Genomic DNA, 25,331 nt, shown 5'->3' on the forward strand with positions numbered 1-25,331 from the left:
TCCAGGACAGAAGGACACTTGATGGATGTGTGGCTGGAGCAGGGTGGAGCTGCTCACCATGGCTGCAAAGAGTTTACAAACCCCTGACAATGGCTTTGGGGAGGGTGGGGAGGATTCACAGTGTCTCCTCTAACACACACAGCAGCCCCAGTGTCAGCTGCTGCAGCTGGGTTTGGGAGTGCCTGTGGCTGGTGTCCCTTGCAGCATCTGCTGTGTCCCTGCTGACTCTGCAGCAGGCTGTGCTGAAAGAAGGGATGGCCAGATCTGTCAGGAGCCAGCAGTGTGAGGTACCCTATTTTTAACCCCTAGAATTCTCTGGGGGGTGTCTTCTGTTGCTTCATGCCTCTTCTAAAAACATTTGTGACCTTCTGCAAGTGGCTTTTTTAAAAAAAAAAAAACAACATGCCTTGCCTTCTCAGTGCAATAGTTCTCAATGTATCAGTGCTTATTATCATTTCTGTGCTCAGGAATTCTAAATTGGAGCATCTCCATGATGCTTAAATGTCTGGTACACTGAAAAATCCAAAGTCCCTCATGTAAAGAGTTCACAGCCCTCAGCCTTTCCTTCTCTGGTTAAATGTTCCCTCCCAAAGTACAGGGACTGGGTCTGTAATCAGAACTGTCTGCTGAGTGTCCCTGTGCCTGCCCCAGGCATCCCTCACACCCTGCAGGGTGGCTCTGAGGTGTGACCAGTGCTGCAGCCCTCCCCAAGGGCATCACAGTCCATCAGGGAACACAAATGGTTCTACAGAGCATTTTATACAGAGCATACATGCATTTCTGGATGAGAGCTCTACTGTTAGTCTACAAATACACAGCTGATGCTCAGAAGGAGCCTTTGCTTCTGCATTTGCTTCTGTCTGCAGCAGTTGAGAGATGCTTCCTTCAGTTTGAGGTCCTTTTTCTGCAGATATGTTCAGTTTTTTCATCAGTGATATGCAGGAACATAGGGCACTTGGCAGTGGTGAGGGGAGTGCAGGGTGGTCCCTTTTCTCCTAATGCCAACTATAGATGGGTAAAAGGGACCTACCAGCTGTCCTACCAGCAGAGCCTCTGTGGTGTACAGGAGAGCTGTGGCCAGGCTGTGCTGGACCTGAACAGGAGCAAGGGGTAACCAGTCTCTCACAGCTGTGGCTGTGTGCTCACTGCTCCAGCACTTGAAAGGGTTTCCCAGCTGGGCAGCAAAGATCTATTGACACAGGTCTGTTGATGCTGTGACAGCCTCACAGCTGCTCAGGGAGGGCTTTGAGGCCACTTGCTGAAAGCTAAGAGGTTACTTCTTTGTGTAACAAAATTCCAGGTCACTGAAATGCAGTCTGCAAACCCAGTACTGGCTGTGCCAAGCGGGAGCTGCAGTGTGGGGCTGGATGGAGGCTACTCCAGAGGAGCTGTGGTGCTCAGGAAGGGCATCTCCTCTCTCTGTGCTTATCTCACAAGTGAATTGATGCTGACCAGGGGGAAATAGCCACTTCCCATGAGTCAGGAAAAGTGACTGGGGTATAGTTGAGTGAGGGCTGCTCATCATCTGTAGCTGCTGGTGAGAAGAGCTGCAGTGTTTGGAGTGACACTCCTGCCTTGGAGTGTGAGGGTTTGACCCCAGCCTGCTGCCCATCACCTCTCCTTGGTCCCTGCTTCAGATGCTCCTGCCCTTTGCTGTGCTCCCTGGCACTGCTGGGAAGCTCCTGCCTCTGCCAGGAGTCCCTGTGGGGTCCCATGGCACCAGGGCCTGGCTCTCTGTCCTAGGAACAAGAGGATTATATGGTGGGAGAAGTGACAAGCCTGCAGTGGTCCCATTGTCCCAGCTGCCATTCCAGCCATGCCCAAGCACTGCTGCTCTGCCTGAGCTGTGGTGGGGCTGAAAGCTGAGGATGGGGAGTGTTGAATTTCTCCTCTGACCTCCTTCAGAAGTACTCAAGGTGATTTGGGCGTCTGGGCTGGGTTTATGCAGGGCTGTCACAACAGGTGAGAGGGCTCTTCCCTGGCGCTGCTGCCTGGGAGGAGCTCCTGGGGAATTCTCTGTCCTCTGACTCACAAGCACAGCCTGGCCTGTGTGTGGGCTCTGTGACAAGCATAAGCAGCTGGTGAAGTGTTTGTGGTGTTCCTTGGGATCATCTGAGAGTTAAAGGGCTCTGCTGGGCTGGTCACTCTGCAGGGATCCATGGGCACCACCACAGAGGTGGCACATGCTTTGGCCTGTGCTCTGGGGAGCTGCTTGTGCCAGGATGCTGCTGCTCTTGGGGTCACCCTGCAGCTGGGAGTGAGGACTGGCAGGAGAGCCCACAGCCCTTCCCTGGCTCCCACAGCCCATTCATGTGTATCTCTTACTTCTCTGTAGTATCAAGGTGAGATTTTTAGTTTTTCAAAAAGTTTTCAAAGATCACTGCTACTGAGATTTACAAAAGGAAGGCACTGAGGGAGGAGGTATTTATAGCATTTCCATATACTCTGAACAAATGCAGTCATTTGACTTTGCTTTCTGGGAGTTGTTTGGTTTAATCACTATAAACCTTCTTTTAAATCTCCTCCAGCACTCTAAAGACAGTCATTCTGTCAGGGCAAGAGGTGGCATCTTCACCACCATCATCTTTGTGTCTAGATGGAAATATATGGGAGCCATGTGACTTTTCACGTGGGCAGATAGTGATAGGACAAGCAGAAATTGTTTTAAAGAGGTGAGATTTAGGTGGGATATTAGGAAAAAATCATCCCTGGAAGCGTTCAAGGCCAGGTTGGACAGGGCTTGGAGCAACCTGGGGTAGTGGAAGGTGTCCCTGCCCATAGCAGGGGTAAGAAAAAAGTGAGTTTTATGGTACATCCAACCCAAGCCTCTTTGATTTCTGACCTCTATGATTTTCCTGTTGACTAACAAAATTTGGGTGGGTTGCTCAGCAGTGCCTCTAACTGGTTGGAGGTATCTTGACCTTCAGTGTGCAGGAGAAAAATTTGGTCTGAAGTGATTATTGTGAACCATTCAATGTGTCCGTATTGTCTTTGGTATGAATTGTCACTGGGACTCATTTCCACTTGGACTCTCTACAAATAAAACATCCTACAGTTCATTACAGCTCCAACCTTGAAGTGTTCCTCGAGCTAATGAAAATCAGAGGTCAGGTTGCTTGGAATGCAGCTGTTCCAGTTCTCTTTGCTATTGGAAACTGCCTCCCAAAGCAGCTCCTTCCAGCCTGGAGACCCTGTGGCAAAGGCCAGCCCACAGCCCTGCAGCCGGAATCTCCACAGGGATAATGCCACTGATGCCATTTGCTGTAAGATTATTCCATGGTTGTTTTATTTAAAAGGCAAATGAGCTTGCCTTGTAGGAGAGATTATTTCAGAGCATTGTGCTTTATGTGTGAGGAAATGAGGTCGTTCCTTCAGCCCTTCCCGTGGGGAAAGGGGGATGCATGGAGCAGGATGGGGATAGCAGCCAGCCCTGATGTTTGAGGGCAGGGGAACTTGTCTCCACAGCTGTGACTGGGGGCCTTTGAGGTGATTTAACAAAAATAAGGATGGTTTGAGTAGGTCTTTGAAGTTCCTGGAATGACTGGAAATGTTTCCAGGCTGCACTGAATCAGCAATAGCAGCAGAACACTGGCACTTGAGGGCAATTGTGGTGCTTAAATCTGACCCCAAATACTTTGGCTGTGACCCTGGTGGTGCTGCCAGGTACCAGCCAGGTGGGGTGGGAACAGGGGCTGGATTTCACATTCTTTTGTGACTCGAGTTTTAGTCTTTCAAAAAACAAACACCTCTGGAAGGAGGGGGAGAGGATCCCACCATGCCCAGCTGGTTTTTGAGGGTCCAGAGGACTTTCCAGTATAAGGCTCTGCAAACAGCTCCTCTCCCTGCCCAGGGCTGCATCCTTGAGAATTTCCCAAGCCCCTAAGGGCAGGTGCAAGGTGCTAATTTGGAAACATGCTGCTTTCTAAAAATAATTACAGAAGGAAGACTGTAAACAAACATCCTCCTCCCCAAAATCAATCATCCACAGCACGCTGTGAATTCCAACTGCTTGCTGAAATAAGCTTCAGAAGATCCTGTGAGCAGGAAGAGCCCACTGCTGCAAAACTGGAAGAGTAAGCATGACTTCCATGTTCTTCTGTTGTTCCACACCTTTTTGGAACAGGGGTGATGTTCCCAAGCAAACTGAGCTGATGGTCCTGCACAGTGAGATCCTGCTCCAGTGCCCACAGGAGTTACAGTTCTACATGGCAGCAGAAGCTGATTTTAAAATATAAAAGGCTGTGACCATAGCAAGTCCAGAAAAGATCCATGCCTGTTGAGCTGTAGGCCTTTGGAGGGGTAAGTCAGCAACTGGAATGCTCCTGACTGGTGGGATTTGCCTCAGAGTCAGGAGGGAATGCTGCCTGCTTCTCCTATGGAAACACTGGGATGTTCTTGTCTCCTCAAGATTTGTCTCCTCTCACAGATTGAGGAAGCACTGAACCTTAGTTCAGCCTTGTGTTGAGGGCCAAGGACAGACTGTTCTGGATGGGCTTGCTCTGATTTTGGCTTTTGAAGCCCCCATTCTAAGAAGGTGTGGTTTCTGAGTTTGCTGGACAGTCAGAAGTCCTGTTTTATGTTTGCAGAGGGTTTCAGTGAGGTTAATTTGCAATTGCACTGACTAATGCATCCCCAGTTCTTCAAAGCTCCTGATCCTTTTGTGTTTGTCACTTGCAGTGTTTCTTAGAGCCTTATACTTCTGTAGCTCAGGTAGTGAACCCTTTGAGCACAGATACATGAACAGGGCTGTGTTTTGTTGGTCCTGGGTCTTTCTCTTCCAGCAAAGCCTGTGCTGCCCTTCAGCCAAGCCAGGTGGCACGGAGGGATCCCAGGAACGTGCCAAGGGAATACTGTGGTTTCCCCCCTTAACAGAGCAGCAGCGTTCATGCTGTCTGCTGGTAAGTGGGCAGTGACTTTGGGTCTGGCTTACTGACCATGGACACCACTGATCTGCCCCAGATCTGTGCTGCTGTGCCCTCCCCTTGTTCTGCCTGACCAGACTGATGTCAAATAGCCATCAGTTTCCCCAGGAATTCCTGGCAGTGTCCCCAGCAGCTGGGAGCTGGGCTGAGCTCCTGGTGACCGTGCCAGCCAAGCCAAGGGCTGTTGCCAGTCCAGCTCCAAGCAGGGGCTGTGTCACAGGGGCTGTGGGTAGCAGGGTACCCTGGGCACTGTCCCTGGAGAAGAACAGGGGCCATGTGAAGGGATTTAACCAAAGAGAAATGTGACATTCTGTCACCTCTGCCAGTTGGGGTGGCTCTGCCTTGTCCTGGCCGGTGGCTGCTGTAGCCCTGGTGCAGGAACAGGAGTAACCTGTTGTTTTGGGGTGTAGGCAAAGCTGATCCAGGGGTGCCTCTGCCATGGCTCTGGTCAGGCTGCTCCTACACTGCCCCATTGGGATGGGCTGTGTGAGTCAGGCCATGGGACTGGGCCAAGAAATTGCTGTTGGAGAGGATGTTCCACATCAGGCAGCTCTGGCAGGGGGACCATGGTCACCTCTCACCTGTGTGAGGCAGAGAGTGATGGGTAGTGGGATGGGTCCTCTCCTGCCACCAGGACACTGCTCAGTTTGTGCTGGACTTGGTGCAGTGGCCTGAGGGAACTGGAATGAGTTTGGTGCAGATCCAGGCTGGAGGCAGCTGGGTTGGCAGCCTTGCACAGGCCTCTCCTCCTCTGCCAGCAGCACCATTATGGTGCTGCTCAGCATCTCTGGGCACAGAAATGTTGCTGGAAACACACATCTCTTCCTCTGTAAGTCTTCCCTTTTAGTTCTTCCTTTGAAGAAGTGCAGCTTTAGCTCTTAGTGTGGTAAATAGTGGGATGTGTAAATGCAGGCATGTCCACATACTGTCAGTAAGACTCACGGGGCAGATCTGTGATTGCCCCACAGGGAATGTGGCTCTGTTGGAAATGGTGAGGCAGGCGTGGCATGGGGAGTAACTCCAGGTCTCTGGGACTAAGGAGGCTGCTGGCAAGGACTAGGATGTGTTGTGGGGTGCAGGGGAAAAGCAGTTTGGGATTCCACAGGACTTTACAGGAGGAGCCAGAGGTAGGATAAGAAAGGGAGTCTGGTGACTTGGGGTGGACCGAGCGTACAGGGGTAGGGGGATATTGCACAGCAGCTGAAATGGGACTGTGGCCTTAGGAGCTTGCATATCCTGGGCAGACTGAGAGCCTAAACATGGCTGCTATAGAATCCACATGGATTTTACTTGTATTTTATATGTATTTTCACTGGTGGACTTCCATCTTGTCCAGCCAGAGACAGGAGCAGGGTGGCTGCTGTCCTGGTTCCTGTGGCCAGCCACATATCTATCCCTTTGAGTGGGATGTGTGTGTTCTGTGTCTGCAAGGCACACATCTCAGCCTTGCTGCCACTTGGATCTGGGGCCATGGAGTAGCAGCCTCACCCTCTTGGGCTGTTGCATCCAGACAATGTCTTTTCCTCTGGCATGGAGCAGCTGGGCTTGTCAGGGGCTTCAAATGTGTGTTCCTGCCATCAACATCTAACAAATTTTATGGCTTCTTTCCGTTTTTATAGGAAAAACCATCGCCCTGATCCAGACATTGAAACTTGTCAACTGATGGGACAAAGAACTGAGACACTTGGCTGTACTAGGACACTAAAACATAGGGTTTAGCCAAAAAATATTTGTCCACTGTAGAGGCTTACACCTGCCAAACTCTGTAGCATTCTTGGGAGGCTTTTCTATCCCTCTTCTCCATTTCCAGATTTCCACGCATCATGGTACTCCTTTTGACTTCTTTTGCAAGCTAGCTCTGGCTCTGCCTTCGCTTCCCCTATGCTTTGGTGTGGGTCCCCGGCGTGAGCTGCTGCCTGTGGGCTGGTTCTGCACCTCTGCCTCCAGCTGCTGCTCGGAGGCTCCTCTTGGATGTCGTGACTGACCTGCTTTTTCTCTCTCTTCCACCGTATCTCTTTCCCTCCAACCTGTCTCCTGCGTTCTCCGTTCTCCCCTCCATCCCTGCAGGTTCATCATGCCTAGTGGCATATAAAAAGACTCCACCTCCCGTCCCACCTCGGACCACGTCCAAGCCATTCATCTCTGTCACTGTGCAGAGCAGCACTGAGTCGGCACAGGACACCTACCTGGACAGCCAGGACCACAAGAGTGAGGTCACCAGCCAGTCGGGGCTCAGCAATTCCTCAGACAGCTTGGACAGCACCAGGACACCCAGCGTGACCAGGGGCAGCATCGTCACTCCAGCCAGAGACACTCCAGAGTTACCTCAGAAAAATGCAACTTTGAAAAGTGACAAAGGGACTCTGACTAACGAAGAGCCTAAAGTGGAGACTATCCCCAAAAGAAAGCTATCATCTATAGGAATACAAGTATGGAATAGTTTGTTCTCCTTTGTCCCAAGGAATGTCCTTGCCCCATCCATTTAGCGTGTGCCTTCTCTGTGACCAGGTGTGCATCTGAGCTCACTTAGAATAGCAAGAGCCACTCACTGCCTTGTCTGAATAACTGCCTGTGTTCCCAGGGTGAGAGACAGCAGCACTTTCCTTTAACAGCCCAGAAAGGACTAAGCTCTTTTAGTACAAATTTTAAATGTTTTCTAGAGCAGAGGGGCCATGTTAACTGGGTGAGTCCCTCTGAGGACACCTTCAGCTGCAAGTCTGCCTGTGCCCTGTACTCTGTATTGCTTCCCATCAGTCTGCTCCTTGTCCATCATGGTTCTAGGGACAGTTCTTCCCTGAGTGGTGGGTCCTTCTGCTTGATGTCCATGTGCAAAGGGCTGCTGCAGTGCCAAATGGTCCCAGGCTGCAGGCAGGAGGGAGCAATTCCTTGCTGCCCAGCATTCCCAGCAGGTTGGTACTTCCCTTGCTGGAAGCATTTAACCATGGGAATCGATGGAAATGAGCTCTGATAACACAGTGAAATGAGAACCCAGGGAGCAGTGTAAATCCATGCTTTAGTCAGCAAAATGCATCCTCTGGGGCCATGCCCTCCTCTGGGACAGGTTTCTTAGTTATAGGTGGCTATGAGCTGTGGTTCTGTCCCAGGTGCTGGTTACCAGCAGAGGAGAACTTGGGCAGCTCCAAGAGCAGGATCCAAGCTTTGAGCTGCTGTGTGTGTGCTGAACGAGTTCTCCCATCAGGTTTACAGCAAGGCCAGCTCAGTACAGGTGACAGTGAAGGCCTCTCTGCAAGGCTGGTGGGACAGAACATCTGAAAGGGCAGCAAGGGGAGAGAAACAGGAGAGGCTGACTGCCTTCCTCTGCTTTTCCTTTTCTGAGCTGGTTCCTAAGTCACCTGGATTTCTTTCCTAAAACCTTCTAACCCTCTTATCCAGAGCCATGGAGGGTGTCAGTCCCTGGGAGAGAGGCTTTGCTGTTAGTCTCAATCACCTCTCTGTCCTCCCTTGAATGCCGTGGCCCCTGACTGTGTAGGATGTCACAGGCATGGGGACACAGCCCCGACCCTGGGCTCCTGGCACAGGTGGTGGCAGCAGCCTGGCAGGACACAGCCCTGGTGCTGAGGTGGCTGCAGAGCTGAGCAGTAGCCCTGCAGAGCTGAGCAGTAGCCCTGCAGAGCTGAGCAGTAGCCCTGGGCCTGTCCTTAGCCAGCCCCCCGTGTGGTGTCAACATGCTCTGTGTGCACACTCCTGCTCTGCTAACGTGGATTCCAGCCACAAGTTCTTGTGTCTGTTTTTGTCTGTATTTTTTTTTGTTCAATAAGGTTGACTGCCTTCAGCCAGTGGCAAAAGAGGAGCCTCCTCCACCAGCCACCAAATTCCAGTCCATCGGGGTACAGGTAGAGGACGAGTGGCGGTAAGTGAGACGCAACTTGTGCAGTTTCCTTTTATTTTAAATTGTGCTTCCCCAACTTGTGCTTAGACCTTCTTCCCTGCTTTGTGCCACTGAGTGGTGTTGAATGGGGCCCACTGAGAGCTCTTCCTCCACAGCATACACCTGCTGCAAAAAGCACTTGTTCTCTAACAGCGAAATCAATGGGAGCTTGAAATTAAAACATAAAAAATTCCAAGCAGTAATTATGGACATGCATCGGCCCTCTCATCTGAACAGCCGATTGCAGTAAGCAGGCAACCTTATAACTCCGTCTGTCTGAGTGTGTGGTGAGTCTGTGTGTGAGCAGGGGCAGGGAGAGGCTCTGCTGTGGCCATGGATTTTGCTGTCAGTGTGGGAGGCTGGCCTAGCTGAGCTCTGCTATTGAACGATGGCTTTTGATCCCTGCAGAAACAGCCACTCCCGCAGCATGTCCTCCAAACAGGACACAGACTCTGACACGCAGGAGCCAAATAACTCCAGCTGTAAATCATCTGAGAGAAGCCTCGCTGAGTGCCCCCAGCACAACAACTCTGTTGGTGTTGATGCCTCCACCAGGCAACCAGCCAAGCCCTCACAGATTAAGAGAAACCTCTCCTATGGAGACAACAACGACCCAGCCCTGGAGCCTTCTTCTCTCCCTCCTCCTGACCCCTGGCTCGAGAGCTCCTCCACGTCGCCATCGGAGCCGGCGCAGCCGGGGCCCTGCCGGCGGGATGGCTTCTGGTTCCTGAAGCTGCTGCAGGCAGAGACTGAGCGCCTGGAGGGCTGGTGCCGCCAGATGGACCAGGAGACCAAAGAGAACAATCTCTCTGAGGAAGGTGCGTGTGGGCAGCGGCTCCTCCCTCCAGAAGGAGTTTGGAGCTGAGTATTGGGTCAGTTAAATTGTGGCTGCCCCATCCCTGGAAGTGTCCAAGGCCAGGTTGGACAGGGCTTGGAGCAGCCTGGGATAGTGAAAAGTGTCCCTGCCCGTGGAATGAGATGAGCATTAAGGTCCTTTCCCACCCAAACCATTCTGGGGTTTTATGAAAGTGCTGACAGCCCACAGAAACACAGCATGGAGATGAGGATGGAACAAGGAATGCTTTTTCCTTGGAGAGGGTAACATAGTTTCCTGTAGCAAATGGAGTAAGAAGGAATGCTCTGATTCAGTGGAAAAGACATACAGGGGATGTTGTGCCTTCCAACCACTCAAAACTGCTAAAAGCTTAAATAGATTTAATCTTAAAAAAGGTTAAATGGAAGAAGCTTTTAGGGAGGTTGTGGGATCTCTCCCTGCATCCCCCATTACTCTCAAAGGGGCAGGGGAAAGCTTGGCTGGCAGTGGGGCAGAAGGAACACCACTTCAGAGCTTGTTTGCTCAGTTCAGTCAATTAACTTGTCTTTATAGGAAAGAGGAGGTTTCTAACTCACTGAGCTTGTACTGGATACATCAAAAGCATGGAACAGGGATCATGAGGCCTGTTGATTTTATGGGGTTCAGTCCTAGCTGGGCTTGTTCCTTTATTTTCAAATGCCTTGGCAAAATCTAGGGTTTTTGCAGTGGGAATCATGTCTCTGGTACATACAGAGTGACAGGAGTGGGTGATGAGACTGCAGAGGTCAGGATCTTTGTGTGGAGCTCGGTTTTGATGTTTCTAAAACCTGAGAAAGGTGAAACAAAGGTGAGGCTCACTTCTAGCTCACTGTCAGTGCTGGGGCTCCAGGAGCTAATCCCCAATCCGATTCCCTGAGTTGCTGCCCTGGCTGCCAGGGGGACAGGCTGTGCCAGGGATCTCCCTGCCTCGGGGCTGGCCTGGCTTCACCTGTGGCCAGAAAAGACAGCAAAACCTGCATGGCATTGTTCTGTGACTGCCAGGCTGCTTGATCATCTAACCACAGCCTTGGTGGGTGGGAGAGCCCAGGGTGTGCTTGTCCAGCCAAGATCTCCCCAGCAGGTTCAGGGGCAGCGGCAGAGCAGGAGCAGGACTCAGGTGGTCTCTGTTGGTGATGCAGCTGCAGGCACATGGGGCTCTGAACCTGCCTCTGGAATGGAAAAATCCAGGCTGTATTTCCTCTAATGAGCAGAGGAACATGTCCATGCCCAGAGGCTGCTTAGAAAACCCATTAAGAGCTGCCTGCATAAAGGGTGCTAAAAGCCCTGGCCTGTCTGTTAATCCCTGCTGGTACAGGGAGGCTGGAGATAGTCCCTGTGCCATCTTTCCCCTGTGCAGGGCTAAGAGAGCAGGCTGGGATTTCTAGGCAGGTGCCAGCAGACCTCATTGAGGTGGTGCTGGTGGCTCTTCTGAGGGGCTGAGGGCAGTTTGAGGAGCTCTATGGATGTTGTAATGTCCTCAGCCAGGTCTGTGTTTGGCCTGCCAGAAGGAGCAATGGCAGACAAATGCAGTTTCATAACATCTTGTTCCTGAGAGCAGTTAGTGCCTTAAGGATCTCTGAAATTCCTTTTTTGATAATTTGAGTGTTTCTTTGCTCCAGAAATGCTGGAGCTCATTGCTACGATTAATAGTCTGTTCAACTCAGGTCTTTTCCCTTTTTCTTTTTTTTTTTTTTTTTTTTGGTCCCCCACAGTCTTGGGAAAAGTCCTGAGTGCAGTGGGCAGTGCACAGTTACTAATGTCACAGAAGTTCCAGCAATTCCATGGCCTCTGTGAACAAAACTTGGTGAGTCTGGATCTCTTTCTCCTTGTTTCTGAGGATGCCTCTCTTTCAGCAGCACTACAAGGACTTGGTCAGGTGTTAAAAGGCTCCTGTCCCTGTGAACACAAAGCCAGTGCAGCTCTGGGAAGGGCTGGATTAGCACAGAGGTGCCTCCTGCTTCTGAAGGGCTTTTTGAGACAAACCCCTGAGGGTTTGGCTGGGCCAGATAAATCTGCTCTTGACCACACATGCTCCCTTTGCATGTGTGACTGGTGACACTGCCCCAGGTCACTGGGAATTGATCTCTGAAAGGGAATGCAGGGGGTTTGCCCTTGCTCGGAGCTGACCTGGGCTAATGGGCATTGATGGAATCTGTGGTTTAGTTTTCCCCTCAAGTTTTATTGAAACATGGATTATACAAACTTCCTCAGAGGCGAATTCCCCTTTAGATGTAAAATAATCTTGAGAGACTTGAGGAGCAGCAGGGGGTAAAGTGCTGATCCCAGCGGAGCAGCAGCACCAGCAAAGCTTTGTGTGAGCTGCTCGGATCTGATCCCATGTTCTCCAGGGTTTGTGGTAGTAGTTCAGCTCTCTGGGAATTGGGAAAATCCTGTTCTTGGAAGAAACTTAAGCTACTTAAAATTTTTCAACCCAGCCTGAGAAGTACTGATGCTTTCAGGTTGTTTTGGGCAGAAACGTAGCAAAATAATTTTGCTCATGAAAGTTCAGTTTGGCTTCTTGAGTGCTGTACATCCAGGCATCAGAGCTGGGTATCAATTTCCATAATTTCCCTCCCTAAAATCAGGCTCTCTGTGTAAGAACCCAGTGTTGCTCTGATTGCCATGCTGGGGACGTGCTGTTGGAGGTTCCTGCTGTGGAGTTAGTGCCAGCACTGGGTGTCTGGTTGAGGATTACTCTGCTGGAAGGAGGAGTGCAGTCAGGACCTGCTTCTTGAGCTTGGCAGAAATCATTTGGGCTGTAAATGATGGCTTTGTGTGTCCATGCTTAGGGCCAGTGTCTCCTGTGGGTTCTTGCTGCGTTTGCTTGCAGGAAAACATGAAAGGGGTGAAGGTGCTGTGCACACTCCTCTGCTGGGTGTGTTCTTTCTGAAATGGTGCTTTTAATGCTTCCCCTTCTAGAACCCTAATGCAAATCCCAGACCCACAGCCCAGGACTTGGCTGGATTTTGGGATCTCCTCCAGTTGTCCATTGAAGACATCAGCATGAAGTTTGACGAGCTGTACCACCTCAAAGCTAATAGCTGGCAATTGTCTGAGACACTGGAGAGAAAGGTGAGTGAGGGGCACTGGGGAGTGGCCAGAACACCTTGTACCCATTTGAGGTGCCTGAGGTCTGTTTTTTTCTGCAAACAAATGCTCTCAAGGGCTTTTGCCATCCTGCACTTGTCATCTCACAACCTCACAAGGCACCAAGGCCATTCCTTTTGAGCAGTAGTGGGAACAGTTTTGCACAAGGGGAAAAGGTGTTGGATGGAGAGAGCCAGGAGTGGTGAGCACTGATGCAGGGGCCTCAAGTGTTCATAGCACTGTGCAGATGGATTTAACTGCCCAAGTAATGTAAAAAACAACTTAAACCTTTGGAAAATGCAGGAGAGGTGGTGTCCTGGCTCTGCCAGGGTAGGGAGAACCATGGTTCAGGCCAGGGTGGCGTATTAAAATTTTGCAGTTCCACATCAAGTTGTGTCTTCATGCTGCCTGTGCTATGCTCAGAGCTACAGCTGAATGAGACAATCTCTGAACTCCAGGCCACTCCAGAAGAGCCCTGTACCATGAAAGCTGCATGGAGGGGAGGGTTAGGCTGGATAACAGGAAAAGGTTCTTCCCTGAGAGAGTGCTGGCACGGCCCAGGCTCCCCATGGAATGGGCACAGCCCCAAGGCTGCCAGAGCTCAGGGGGCATTTGGACATCGCTCCTAAAGACAGGGTGTCGTGCCAGGGCTGGATGAGTGATTCTGGTTGTGGCTCATCAGCCTCTGGATTGTGGACTCCCATCCCAGGAAATCCATGGCCATGTTGGACAGGGTCTAGTGGAAGGTGTCCCTGCCATGGCAGGGTGGGTAGAACTGGATGATCTTCGCAGACCATTCTGTAATTCCATGATTGTTGTGGGTCCCTTCCCATTCAGGACATTCTATGATTCCATGAAATGCAGAATGGCTCCTTGTAGAACCCAGGGCTGCTGATTTTGAGGGGAGTCTTGCTGCAGAGCTGATCTCCCCAGCATGATCCCAGTCCCTCTGGCAAGGCCCTGCCAGGGCAGAGCGGGCACCCAGCTCCACATGTTTATATCAGGTCTGGGTTTTTCCTTACTGTCTCCCTAAAGGAAGAGAAGAAACCACCCCCTCCAGTGCCAAAGAAGCCAGCCAAGTCCAAATCGCAGCTGAGCCGGGACAAAGGCTCCGACTCGGACAAGCAGCGGCAGGAGGCGCGGAAGCGGCTGATGGCGGCCAAGCGCGCGGCGTCCGTGCGGCAGAACTCAGCCACCGAGAGCGCTGACAGCATCGAGATCTACGTCCCCGAGGCCCAGACCCGCCTCTGAGCCTGGCCAGGGCCAGCCCGCGGCTTTTATAAGTCATTAAATGGAAAAAAAAAGGTTCTCTTGAAATTAGTGTGATTTATTCAGTCTAGAGACAATGAGCCATCCTTGAAAAGGGCTCCTGAGTTGGCTTTTTTTCTCTCTCAGCTTTAAGTAATGAAGATTTTAACAAAAAAAAAACACAAAAAATACAAACAAACAAAAAAAAAATGCCCCTCGTTTTCTCCCCAGCTGTGATGTTGCTGAATGGACTGGACAGACTCCTGGGAACTCCAGCCCCTCAACTTGGAACTTCAGTCTTTTTACTTGTTCTATCTCATGAGAATTATTAACTTGTTTACAAGAAGAGGACAAGAAAACACGAAGCCTTGAGCACTTGCCATGCTGTGTTCTTCCTCCTCCTCAGATCTGTTCTGCCCTTCTCATCCTTTATTTTTCCCTCCTCCTGCTCCCATTCTCCCACCCTTTGCATGGTTTCGGTTCCCGTGTCCGGACCCCCCTGTCCCCGCAGAGAACACCTGTGGTGTGTCATTCCTGCTGCCCTCTCCAGCCAGCAGCCTCCTGGCCTTTGTTTTCTTGGGATGGGGATGTTGGGGCAGGGGAGGACGGGCACAAGGGGCCGTATCCTCGGTTTGTTGGAGGGAGAGGAGGCCAGGGCTGTGGAATGTGGGGTTGAAGCACAGCCCAGAAGCAAAATGTGCAATAAATCTGGTGCAGGGGCTCCCAAGAGCCAGACCCCGCTCCGGGCACAGGAGCAGAGCTGAAGGACCACAGAGCACGAGCCACATCACTGATTTCCCTCCTCCTCCCATTCCGACACCATTTTCCTTGGCTGACTGCTGGAGAGAGCTGCAGCGGGGGCTGTGGGGTCGGTGTGTCCAGGAGGAGGGGTGTACATATGCACATATACACTTAGTAGTACCTGTATAGTAATTCCTACACACGGATCCTGCCCATGCCGCCGCGGGGGTGGGCAGATGTATAGCATATATTTTTACATGTACTATATCTAGATGTGTGTCCAAGTGTGTGTAAAAATATATACCCTGTGTGTAAGCAGATGACTATTTTTTCCTTATCTCCCTGCTCTCTGGGTAGAGGAAGGATTGCTAAATATTTTTTAGCCCATTTTTTTTCCCCTTTGTAGGTCTCCTTTCCAGTCTGGCTCCTCGGAGCCAGAGCTGCCACCCCTTGGTTCTTTGCCACCCTCTCACACTGAAGGTTTTTGTCCCATCCTGAGGGATCTTGCTGGGGATTGTTTTTTTGTGGGTTTGGTTTTTTTGTGGGGGTTTTGGTTTTTGGGGTTTTTTTGGGTTTTTGATTTGTTTTTTTTCCTCTTCACATGTTTGAACAAGTTGGGAGATTGTGTGCTACTGTCATGGGGGTGGAGGTGGAATCCCAGTGGTTTCAGTGAGAGTGTTGGTGATCCAGAAGGCAAAAAATAAATAAAAGTGAAATCCTGAATGATGCCTGCTGCCCACTGTGTGCTGTTCATGAAAGCTGCTCTCAGAGGTCTCTGCCCCAGCCAAAGAATTCCAAAGCTTGGCTGTGCTGGGATTCACATTGGGCTGGAGTTGGGGATTAGGCTCTGATCCCAGGGGACAAGGGGAAGCAGCCTCAGGTTGCTCCAGGGGAGGTTTACACTGGATATTGGGGAAAGTCCTTGAAGGAAGCTGTGCTCAGGGCTGCCCAGGGCAAAGGGAGAGTCGCTGACCCTGCAGGTTTGTGGGCACGTCAGGGCTGGGACTCACCTTGGAGGCCTTTCCCAAACCTAAAGATTCCATGGAGACAGAGACATTGTTGGGTTGCACTGTTGACTTTTGGGGCAAACTGTAAAGATGCAGCTTTTGGGATCTCTGGTAGAAAAAGGGGGAATATCAAGGAAAGGCGGGGGTTAATTTTTTTATTTCATCATTTACTCTTCCCACCTGCTGCTCAGAGTGCTCAAACGATCCTTGCTGCCCTGGGCTGGGCTTGCTCAAAATATTTATGTTCTTACATAATATTGATTTGTATATTTATGTGCATATATTTTAACATGCAAGTGAATTTATAAAGCTGTAAAAATTAATTAATTTTAATATGGTTTTGCAATTTATAATTAATACATTATTTTAAATTCACCTACATCTATTAAATACATACACAAATACAGAGGTAGTGTTACATATGTCTATATGCATATACATATAAATATGTATAACACATGAACAAAAATGTGTTATACATATTTAAACACGCCTTTTATAAATCTGAGAACTATTTGTTGTAGCTATTTAACACCCCTTTTATAAATAATTTCATAACCACGCCTTGTATCCACCTGTTTGAGCCCACAGAACGCGGGCAGCCAATCACGGGGCTGCCTGAGGTCACGTGGGGAGGGTGGTGTCACGAGGTGGCCGCCTGCCAATCACAGGGCGGCGTGACGTTAAACAAAATGGCTGCGCCCTGCCATAAGATGGCGGGTGAAACAAAATGGCCGCCCCCAGTGGATACAGGAGGTGTGACCGCGTGTCAAAGTACTTCCGGGTCCTATCAACCAATCACAGCGCAGCACGTGCCGCTACGGCGGCCGGGAGGGGGCGGGACCTCTCCTGCTCCGTTCCTAGCTCCGGCAGCGGGGTCGTCCCCGCCTCAGTGTCCCGTGTCCCGTGTCCGTGTCCCCGTCTCGGCCGGGCGCTGGAGTCCCGCGCTCTCCCGGCTCTTTCCGCGGCTTTCCCGGAGCAGCCCCGGCCCCGCAGCTTTTCCCGGGAATCCTCGGGAATGTCCTGCGGCGCCGGCTCGGCTCGCCCCGCCCGGCCATGGCCCGGTCCCCGCGGTGAGCGGGGCATCCCCGGACACAGCCCCGCACATCCAGCCGGGGCTCGGGGACCCTCGGGGACCCTCAGGGACCCTGGGCCTGCAGCGGCCCCCGCTCCTTGCGCTGTTTTGGGCACAGCCCGGGCCCGGCCATGGCGCGGCAGCCGCGGGGAGGGTCCCGGAGCCTCAGCCACTCGTGGGGAACTGGGGCAGGGTTGGCAGCGGCGTTCCAACAATGAAAGGCTGGGAGAGCTGAGAATGTTCAACCTGGAGAAGGGAACTCTCCGGGGAGACCTCAGAGCACCTTCCTGGGCCTAAAGGGGCTCCAGGAGAGCTGGAGGGGGACTTGGGACAAGGGGTGGGAATGGAGTCACATAAACAGAGATGGAGGATAAATAGGATATTGGGCAGGAATTGTTCCCTGTGAGGGTGGGCAGGCCCTGGCACAGGGTGCCCAGAGCAGCTGCGGCTGCCCCTGGATCCCTGGCAGTGTCCAAAGCCGGGTTGGACAGGGCTTGGAGCAACCTGGGACAATGGAAGGAGTCCCTGCCATGGCAGGGGGCTGTGCCTAAATGGTCTTTAAGGTCTTTCCAACCCAAACCACTCCGGGAAGTACGAGAGTGCCGAGAGTGTGGCATTAATGAGGCTGTTCCGTGTGCCCGGGTCAGAGCCCGGGGGCTGCAGGGCTGGGACAGGGCTGGGGGTCCCACTGGATGTCCCCTCGCAGCCACCAGCCCCTGGACCAGCAGCCGCAGCTGATGCCCTGGAAGGAGATGGAGGAGGGGGTAGGGGGAGATCAGAGCGGTGCCACCCCCGGGTGAGCCGTGTGTCCCCATGCTGTCCCTCAGCAGTGTCCTGAGGCCCCGGGAGCTGCTGTGGTGGGAGCAGGTCCCCAGGGCTCTGCTGGACCTGCCCGAGGGTCCCCAGTCCTGCCCGGGGGACAAGGGCCCCTCTGTGCAGCTCAGGAGCCCCGAGGTGCTGCCTGGGGCTGCAGGAGGGGCAGCAGAGCTGTGACATTCCCAGCTGTGACCCCTGTCACAGTGCAGACCCCCACGCTGGGCTGGCAGACCCTGCCCGAGCTCCAGCCCCCCTTTCCCCCTGGGAATGTGCCCCACATCACATCTCTCACCCCGAACACAAAGCCCCAGCAGCTCATGGAGGGAGGGTGGAGGACACCCAGGTGCCATTCCAGAGTGGCCCAGGGGTTTCTCCTGGTGGTGGAGAGCCAAGTGAGGCACCCACAATGACACGGTTCATTCTGACACACAGCTCGTATTTAAAAATAGCAACCAAAACTAAAAAAAACTTTTATTTGACAATAGAAAAACAAACAAAAATATATTTACAGTAGTTTGTTATTTCTCCATAAATTTAATTCTAAAAGCTCCTGCCCTCCCAATTCTCTGGTCCATCCCAGGGCAGCAGCACCAGCCCCTGGCACAGGCACAGCTCTGGGGGAAGGAAACCACTTCAGTTTGACTGGGGCAAGATGAGAGCAGGAGGCCAAACAGCCTCTCCCTCCCCCGGGGCAAGGGACAGAGCTGCAGGGGGCTGACACGGTGAAAGAGGGAGTCCCAGAAACGAGGACTTTCCCTGGAAAGGAGACGAAGGGCGAAGAAAGGCTGGAGATAGAAATGTGTCTGGGGGTGAGAGGCACACGATGGGCACCCTGCCAGCCCAGTGCCACCCCAGCACTGCACAGGGCACCTGCCAAGGTGACGCTATTGGGAAGCCTTCCCACAGCACACCCTGCCCCGGCACCTTCCTTCTGAAGAAATGGAGTTTGGGAACACACCACTCCTCCAAATCAGTGCTTTTCCCTTCCAGCCTCCCCCAGTCCTGCGGCTGCCCCCCCTCCAGTCATCAGCTCATCTGCCTAATTACCGACACCATCAGTGCTCCTCGGGACAGGGCACAGTCATTGACTCGCATCCCCCGCACAGCACCCAGGGACACCCAGCCAGGAGCAGCCCCAGAGCCCAGAAGCCACCCAGGCCGCTCCCAGTTTGTCACTAGAGGTCCCCAGCACCGCACGGCCACACCGGGAGGGGACAAGGAGCAATATTCCATCCTCTGCCTCAGCCCAGCGCTGCTTTCCAGGAACCCCGCGCTGCACTGGCAGGACTCACACAGTCGTGCCCGCACCACGCCTCTTTCCAAATGTTTGATGGAAAAAAAAATAAAATAAAATAAAATTTTAAAAGGAAATGAAGTCGGGGACAAAATTCACAGTCTCAGCTTTGCCCAGGCTCGGCCATGAGCTCCAGGCACAGCATGCACACATTCAGCATGAATGCGAGGGGAACACAGGCAAGGTGTGGAAATGCTTATAGATTTTAAAAAAATTAAAAAATAAAAGAAAGTAATAATCATGTAATAAATCACAATTAAAGGGAAAATGTTTCAACAGAAAACTTGCTAAACAGCACCATAGAGATTTCTACTGGCAGCATCCAGAACAACCTAAAAAGGAAGAGGAGGGTCCTATTTGGAAAATGATAAAATGACACAGAATCCATGTTTCCAGTTCATCCATCCTTTGCCCTTCCCTGGGCAAGGCAGGGCCCCCGGCCAGCACCAGGAAACAGAAAGGCCCCCCAGAAACAAAAGGGGGGCCCGGGGGAAGGGTGGGAGGGGGAAAAGATCAGAGATTTGGGAGACAAAGCTCTTCATCCACAGTCCTTAAAATAGACACTGGCATTAAAAAAATAGGTTCTCTCTGTCTCCCTGAAGAAACGGCGCTGGCTGGAGCCTCATTTGCAGGAGAGGAAGAAATCAGCAGGTTTTCCAGGGAAGCTCCAGTGCCCGCTCTGGCCATACAGCAGGGACAGGGCACTGCCAGCGCCGAGGTCTGGGCACGACGGTCCCTGCACAGCCAGGGCACCGTCCTCGGCAGCCAGGGCATCTCCAGCGGGAGGATGGCAGGGTGGGACAGGCCTTCCTCTGCCTGCCGCCTTGGCTGCCGAGAAGAGACCAGAGCGGCTCCTGGGATGGGCTGTGGGGGTGAGGTGGAGACCGGGAGGGTCGGACCCCCGGGGAAGGGCACCCTGCGGGACCCGGCCCGGGGTTATTTGGAGGCCCCGGGGGGCTCGGTGTGGGGAGCCAGGGGCAGCTGTCCTGCCTGCCGCTGCCGCTCCAGCTCGGCCGCCTTCTGCAAGGCCACCTCCACCAGCAGCTGGAAGCTGCTGAAGTCGTCCCCGAAGAGCTCGGGGGGCGTCGGGGGCGGCGTGTTGAAGAGTCCGGGTGTGGGGCTGCCCGCCTCAGCCCGGGCCAGCAGGGTCAGGGTGCTGCCGCCGGGCCCCGCGCCCGCCCTGGCCTCGGGCCCGGGGGGCTTCTCCCAGTCGGGGCTGCGGGCGCTCACCACGGCCAGCGCCCGCGCCGGGTGGCACAGTACCTGCGGGCACACCGACATGGACAGCACCTTGGCTGGCGGCACCACCAGCACCCCCGAGCCGGCGGCAGCGCCCCGCGGCATGGCCACATCGCCGGCTTTGCTCCCCCGGCGGGAGATGGTGAACTGGTTGGGGTCCTTGCCGTCCTTGCGCAGCATGTCGGGGAGCAGCCGCCGCCGGGCGTTGATGAACCAGTTGCAGATCTGTGAGGAGAGAGGGGCCCGCTGGGGTCAGCCGGGGGCTGCAGTCCCGGGACAAAGCAGCAGCGGCTCCCCCAGATCCGACAGCAGCACCCCCAGTGCAGGCCAGCAGCTCCCACACACCCCGGACCGCCTCAGGTCTCCCCTCAGCCCTGCACCTCCTTCCCGTGAGGCTCCAGAGAGGCACAACTAGCGCTGGAACCCACGGAAACCCCAACACCGGCTGCTTCCTGCCTGGCACCGCCTGCCCGGGGCTGCCCTTCCTCCCCGCAGCGCTCCCGGCTGCCCCGGCCCTGCCGGGCCCTGGGCAGGACCGTGCCCTCAGCTCCGCTCCCAGCACAGCAGCGGGCACAGCCCTGGGCCCGAGCCAGCCCCCAGCACAGCAGCACTGCCCGGAGCCCCAGGAGCTGCTGTGCTGCCCCTGAGCAGAGCTGGCTCCCAAGGAAAAGGGGGCTCAGCGCTGTGCCCCCACTGCAGCCCCGAGGTCCCAGCTGCAGTACTGCAGGCACTGCACAGCTCCTGCATTCCCCAGGCTGAGGCCATGCATGGCATTGCATAGAACCCGCCAGGAGCCCATCCTGCAGGTCCCCGACACAGGGTGGGGATGGTTTTTCCTTCTCCAAGTGACCCATCCCGGAGCTCAGCCCTGTTTCCACACTGCTGCCGGTGCCAACATGCTGCCAATCCGAACGGGAGCACCAAGGCTGCCAGAGCAGATGGATGGCAGGAGAACAGCACGGATGGAAAACCCTAGAAACCATCAGCTGATGGAGCTGCAGCCTCTCAGCCCCTAACAGGGCCAGGAACGGGGCAGCAGAGACACCCTCCTGTGCCTCTGCCCACTAGCAGGGCCGCAGCTCAAGAGCTAAAGGCACTCCCAAGCGTCTGCACAGCAAATCTGACAGCCCTTTGCCATTATTGAGCCTTGGCCATGGATTGTTTCAGCATCTTTATATAAAATGCTACACTAAAATAACTGCCTTCTAGAAAACAATTAGAAGAGAATAAATCAAGAGGGAGGAAAAGTGATCTTTCCTAAATCAGCAGCTATGGAAAATATTTTCCCCAAGGAGAGAGAACTTGCCACAACTTCAATGACAGCAAGACCTCAGTTCTCAATTTTTTCTTTAAGACAATATTTGGCATTAAAACCCTCCAATACACCAGTCTTACTCCCTTTTCTGTTCCAAACCCCCTCCCTTGCAAGCCTTAGCTGGGTTCCCTTGACATAGTCCTGGCCATCTACCACTGTGATCCCAAACCAAAGAGATGAACTCCCAACAAAAAGCCCAACTCCTCAGTGCTTTCCCCAAAATCCTGCCTGTCCCCACCACCATGCTCCTTCCAGTATTCAATTCCCATTGGAGAGTGCAGCAGGGGGACGGGCACACACAGCCACTGTGACTGCAGGCACTGTCACAGCTGGGACATGCTCTGGCTCTGAAGCAGTTTATTGGTTTTCAGTCATGGCCATCCCTTTCCTTCCCACCAGCACACCCCGTTCTGTCCCTTTGGGCAGTGTCTGACCGCCCCAGCACTGTGAGAGCAGCATCTCCTCCAGAGAGGGAAAGCACATCCATTCCACAGCAGGGCACAGGCTTGGAAAGCTGCTGCTGTCCAGGAAGCCTCAGTGGGAGCAGGTGCCACTTTCCTAGCGCTGGAATTCCTGCAAGGGAGGCACAAGGCTTCCTGCTCTCCCTGATCCCTGGCTACCAGTGCCTGGCTCCAGCCCCTCAGGTCCCTGGAGCAGCAGGGGGGTGCACAAAGAAACAACTGGGGGAAGGTGTGGCTGTGGCAGAGCACTGCATCCCAGAGGCTTTTTGGAGGGGTCTGAAGAGCAGAACTGATCCCCACAGCCACACCATGGGGTGTCCCACTCCTCCACCCCAACAGGCAGAGGATTCCTGCTGCATCCCCTTGGACTGGCACTGGGAAATTCGGCAGGGACCCCCTGCCCAGTGAGTACAGGGGGCACACACTGCCTGGGGGGGTCACTTGGGGCAAACAACAATCAGCAGGGCCACACCTCAACACGAGCCCACCCGTGTGCCAACCCCCTCCTGGGTCCCACAGAGCTCAGGCACTCACAGGGACCTGCCAGTCCCACCTGAGCCCTGGGGCAGCCCCCGTACGCCAACCTGGGCCAGGACAAGCCCAGTGCCCACAGCCCCAGGCCTGTCACTGCTCTCCCGACACTCAGCCTCAAGCCCATCCCAGAGCTCCAACCTGTCCCCCAAGCAGCTGCCAGACGATTCTGTGGCACAGCCAACACTTAAGAAAACACTTTAAAATGAAAGAGCAGGTTTGCCTTGCTGGCCAGGAAGAGGGGAAGGAGACAGCCCCTGCCCACACTCAGTGTTCTGAGCCACAGGGAGAGGAGCCAGAGCTACAGAGGAAGCTCTGGGAGAGGAGCAAAGCCACTGGCCCTCACCTGCTGCCCTGCACCCCACTGCACCCCAGATCCAGAGAACAGAGTGAAGCCCACACTCTGTCAGGATGGGAGAGGGGCACGGGGCCCAGGGCACCAGGCTGTACATGGACACAGATCCTCCCAGACACCCTAAACACAGGCAGGGACCACACCAGAGTGGGAAGGACAAGCCCTGCTCACCCCCACTGCTGTCCAGGGCTCCTGCCTGGGCACCCACCGTGGTGCCACACAGAGAACGAGCCCACAGCCAGAAGCAGGACAGGGAGATTCCTGGAGAGAGCTCCCCTGGATGGAGCTGGTGTAACTGGGAACAGGTGGGCCAGCCAGCACTTAACAGCCCAGGGGGCTCAGAGCACAGCCTAGCTCCTCACTCATGGTTAAAGTCACAGAATATCCTGAGCTGGAAGGGATCCACAAAGATCATCAAGTCCAACTCCTGGTCTTGCCCAGCCCCAGGGCTGTCCTCTGCCCAGCTCTGTGTGCAGGGGATGGTCATCCTGGCCTCTGCTGGGGGTGTCCAGGGGAACAGGATAAAGTAGCATCCCCCAAAACCCTCTCATTTGTGCAACTTTTACGGACAACAAAGTATTCAGCCTGCCCTCACTCCAGCCCCTCCACTTTCCAGCCGGCCAAAAATGTTCTGCTCCAGCAGAGCTGGTCCCCGGGGCTCAGATGACTCCCCAGAAGAGACCCTCCCTTCACACAGGTGCCTGAACATCCCTTCCCTCGCTTCCTCGCTGCCCTTCAGTGACGAACGATCCCAGGCTGCCCAGTCCTTTGGGATCCTCGGTGGGGTTCTCCTGTCGCACGCTGGCAGTGTCCCCAGCGGTGCTGGCTCCTACCTGCAGCACGGAGAGGCTGGTCTGTCCCGAGAGGCTGAGCTTCTCCTGCTCCGAGGGGTAGGCGTTGAAGCGGTGCTCGTACAGCCAGTCCCGCAGGATCTTCACCGACTCCTTGGGGAGGTTGCCCCTTCTCTTTCTCTTGCACTGCGAGGGGTCAGGGGATATGGCGCCGTCCTCGTCCCCCGGGTCACTGTCCGACATGGTGGAGCTGCCCGCGGGACCCCCCTGGCTGAAGCCTGGAGAAGGGGAACCAAAGGGAGCTTCAGGCGGTGTCCGGTCGGGGGAGGGGAAGGGGCCTCCTACCGACCTCCCCCCGCCTCCACCGGGGGTCTCACCCCCTCGGGCCCGCCTGGGGGGAATCCCGAGGCAGAGATCCCGGGGGGGTGGAACAAACGACCGGGACAGGGGCACCGAACACAGCCCCGGGGTGCGGAGGAGCTGAGCGCACGGCACGGGGCTCGGGGGCACTCGGGGCTCGGGGGGCACCGCAGCGGGGGGGAAAATAAAAAAATCAAGCACGGGGTGGGGTGGGAGGAGGGGAAGTTAAAAACAAAAACAATCTCAGCAGGAGAAAGAGGCCGGAGCTGGAGAGTGGGAGAGGAACCACGCGGGGTCATTGTGCGGCGGGGATGGAGGCGGGGGCGGCTGTCACGGGCCGGGGGCTCTGCTCGGCGCTGCGGGCCGGGGCTCGGCGCTGCGGAGCGATGCGGGCCGGGCCCCGTCGCCCCTCCGGCCGCAACAGGCGGCGAGGGGCCGGGGCCGCCGACACAAAGCGGAGCAGCGGCGGCCGCGGCCCCCTCGGGCGGCGGGGGGAGAGAGGAGCCGGAGAGCGGCCCCGGCCCCGCACTCCGGCCCCGAGTTATCCCCGGCCGGGCAAACTCCGCCGTAACTCCGAGCTGCGGCGGGGACGGGCGGGACCCCCGCCCGCGGCTCCCGCAAACTTCGGGAGGCGCTGGCGCGGCCCGTCCCGCTCCGTCCCGCACAAAGGCGGGGGCCGCCCCGCTCCCCCCGCGCCCCCCGGGATCCATCTTTGCGCTCACCCCCGGGCCGCCGCCGCCGCCTGGGAGCTCGCATGGGCCGCGCCGGGGTCTCGGTGCCGGGGCCGGTGCGGGGCCGTCCCGCGGCGGCGGGCGGGCAGCCGGGCGCGGCGGAAAGTTTTGGGTGGGCGGCGGTGACAGATGCCGAGACAGAGTTCCCTTTGTTCCCGAGGAGGCAGGAACTCGCCGGGCCCCCCGCCCCCGGCCCCGGCCCGCCCGCCCCCGGCTGTCACCGGGCACCGGGGCCCCCCCGCCCCGCGGAGTCCCGGCCGGTACCTGGCGCCGGCGGCCCCCCGGGCTCGGCCCCGCTGCCGGACACGGCCCCCGCGGGAGGGGGCAGGGACAGGGAGAGCCCCGGAGCCCCCGCAGCCGCCCGGCCCTGTGGAAGCTCCCCCCGCGGGGCTGCACCCGCACAGGGACACCCCCGGGGACACCCAGCCACGGGCACCCACGTGGGGACAAACAGCCCTGGGGACACCCAGCCTGGGACATCCAGCCTGGAATGCTCATCTGGGGACACCCACATGGGGAAACCCACCCAGGGACACCCACTTTGGAACTCTCACCCAGGGACGTCCACACAGCGGTGCCCCACAAGGCACTGCACAAATTCCTTCCCCCTGACTGA

The 25,331-nt window shown here is 55.0% G+C and overlaps 2 protein-coding genes across 13 annotated transcripts in view; one reads left to right on the forward strand and one right to left on the reverse strand.

Annotated features, from left to right (window-relative positions):
* DLGAP4 (DLG associated protein 4) overlaps positions 1-14,068 on the forward strand; it is a 135,038-nt gene extending 120,970 nt beyond the window's left edge. For 11 of the 12 annotated variants that reach the window (XM_086853525.1, XM_023940017.2, XM_023940020.2 and 8 more), the window contains 6 exons: positions 6,990-7,351; positions 8,702-8,793; positions 9,220-9,629; positions 11,377-11,468; positions 12,584-12,736; positions 13,787-14,068. In XM_086853525.1, coding sequence (XP_086709651.1) covers positions 6,990-7,351; positions 8,702-8,793; positions 9,220-9,629; positions 11,377-11,468; positions 12,584-12,736; positions 13,787-14,002 — 1,325 coding nt within the window. In that variant the 3' untranslated portion in view covers positions 14,003-14,068. Of the gene's footprint in view, positions 1-6,541; positions 6,749-6,989; positions 7,352-8,701; positions 8,794-9,219; positions 9,630-11,376; positions 11,469-12,583; positions 12,737-13,786 lie in introns of those variants that run through there. The other variant, XM_023940023.2, reaches the window with a different exon arrangement.
* Positions 14,069-18,076: 4,008 nt separating this feature from the next.
* Positions 18,077-24,131, reverse strand: TGIF2 (TGFB induced factor homeobox 2). The gene is made up of 2 exons (XM_023948318.2): positions 23,667-24,131; positions 18,077-20,396 (listed from the first exon to the last, which is right to left on the reverse strand). The coding sequence occupies exons 1-2, from the start codon at positions 23,865-23,867 to the stop codon at positions 19,869-19,871; spliced, it is 729 nt and encodes a 242-aa protein (XP_023804086.2). The 5' UTR covers positions 23,868-24,131; the 3' UTR covers positions 18,077-19,868.
* Between the last annotated feature and the right edge of the window lie 1,200 nt (positions 24,132-25,331).

Source organism: Cyanistes caeruleus, chromosome 16 (assembly GCF_971803275.1).
Source record: "Cyanistes caeruleus chromosome 16, bCyaCae1.hap1.1, whole genome shotgun sequence".
Lineage (NCBI taxonomy): Eukaryota > Metazoa > Chordata > Aves > Passeriformes > Paridae > Cyanistes > Cyanistes caeruleus.

Excerpts from the sequence above, each read along its gene's own strand:
- TGIF2 (XM_023948318.2), bottom strand. The coding sequence starts at position 23,867 with ATGTCGGACAGTGACCCGGGGGACGAGGACGGCGCCATATCCCCTGAC. Across the intron at positions 20,397-23,666 it reads CCAGCCTCTCCGTGCTGCAG|ATCTGCAACTGGTTCATCAA; the intron begins GTAGGAGCCAGC and ends CTCTCCTCACAG.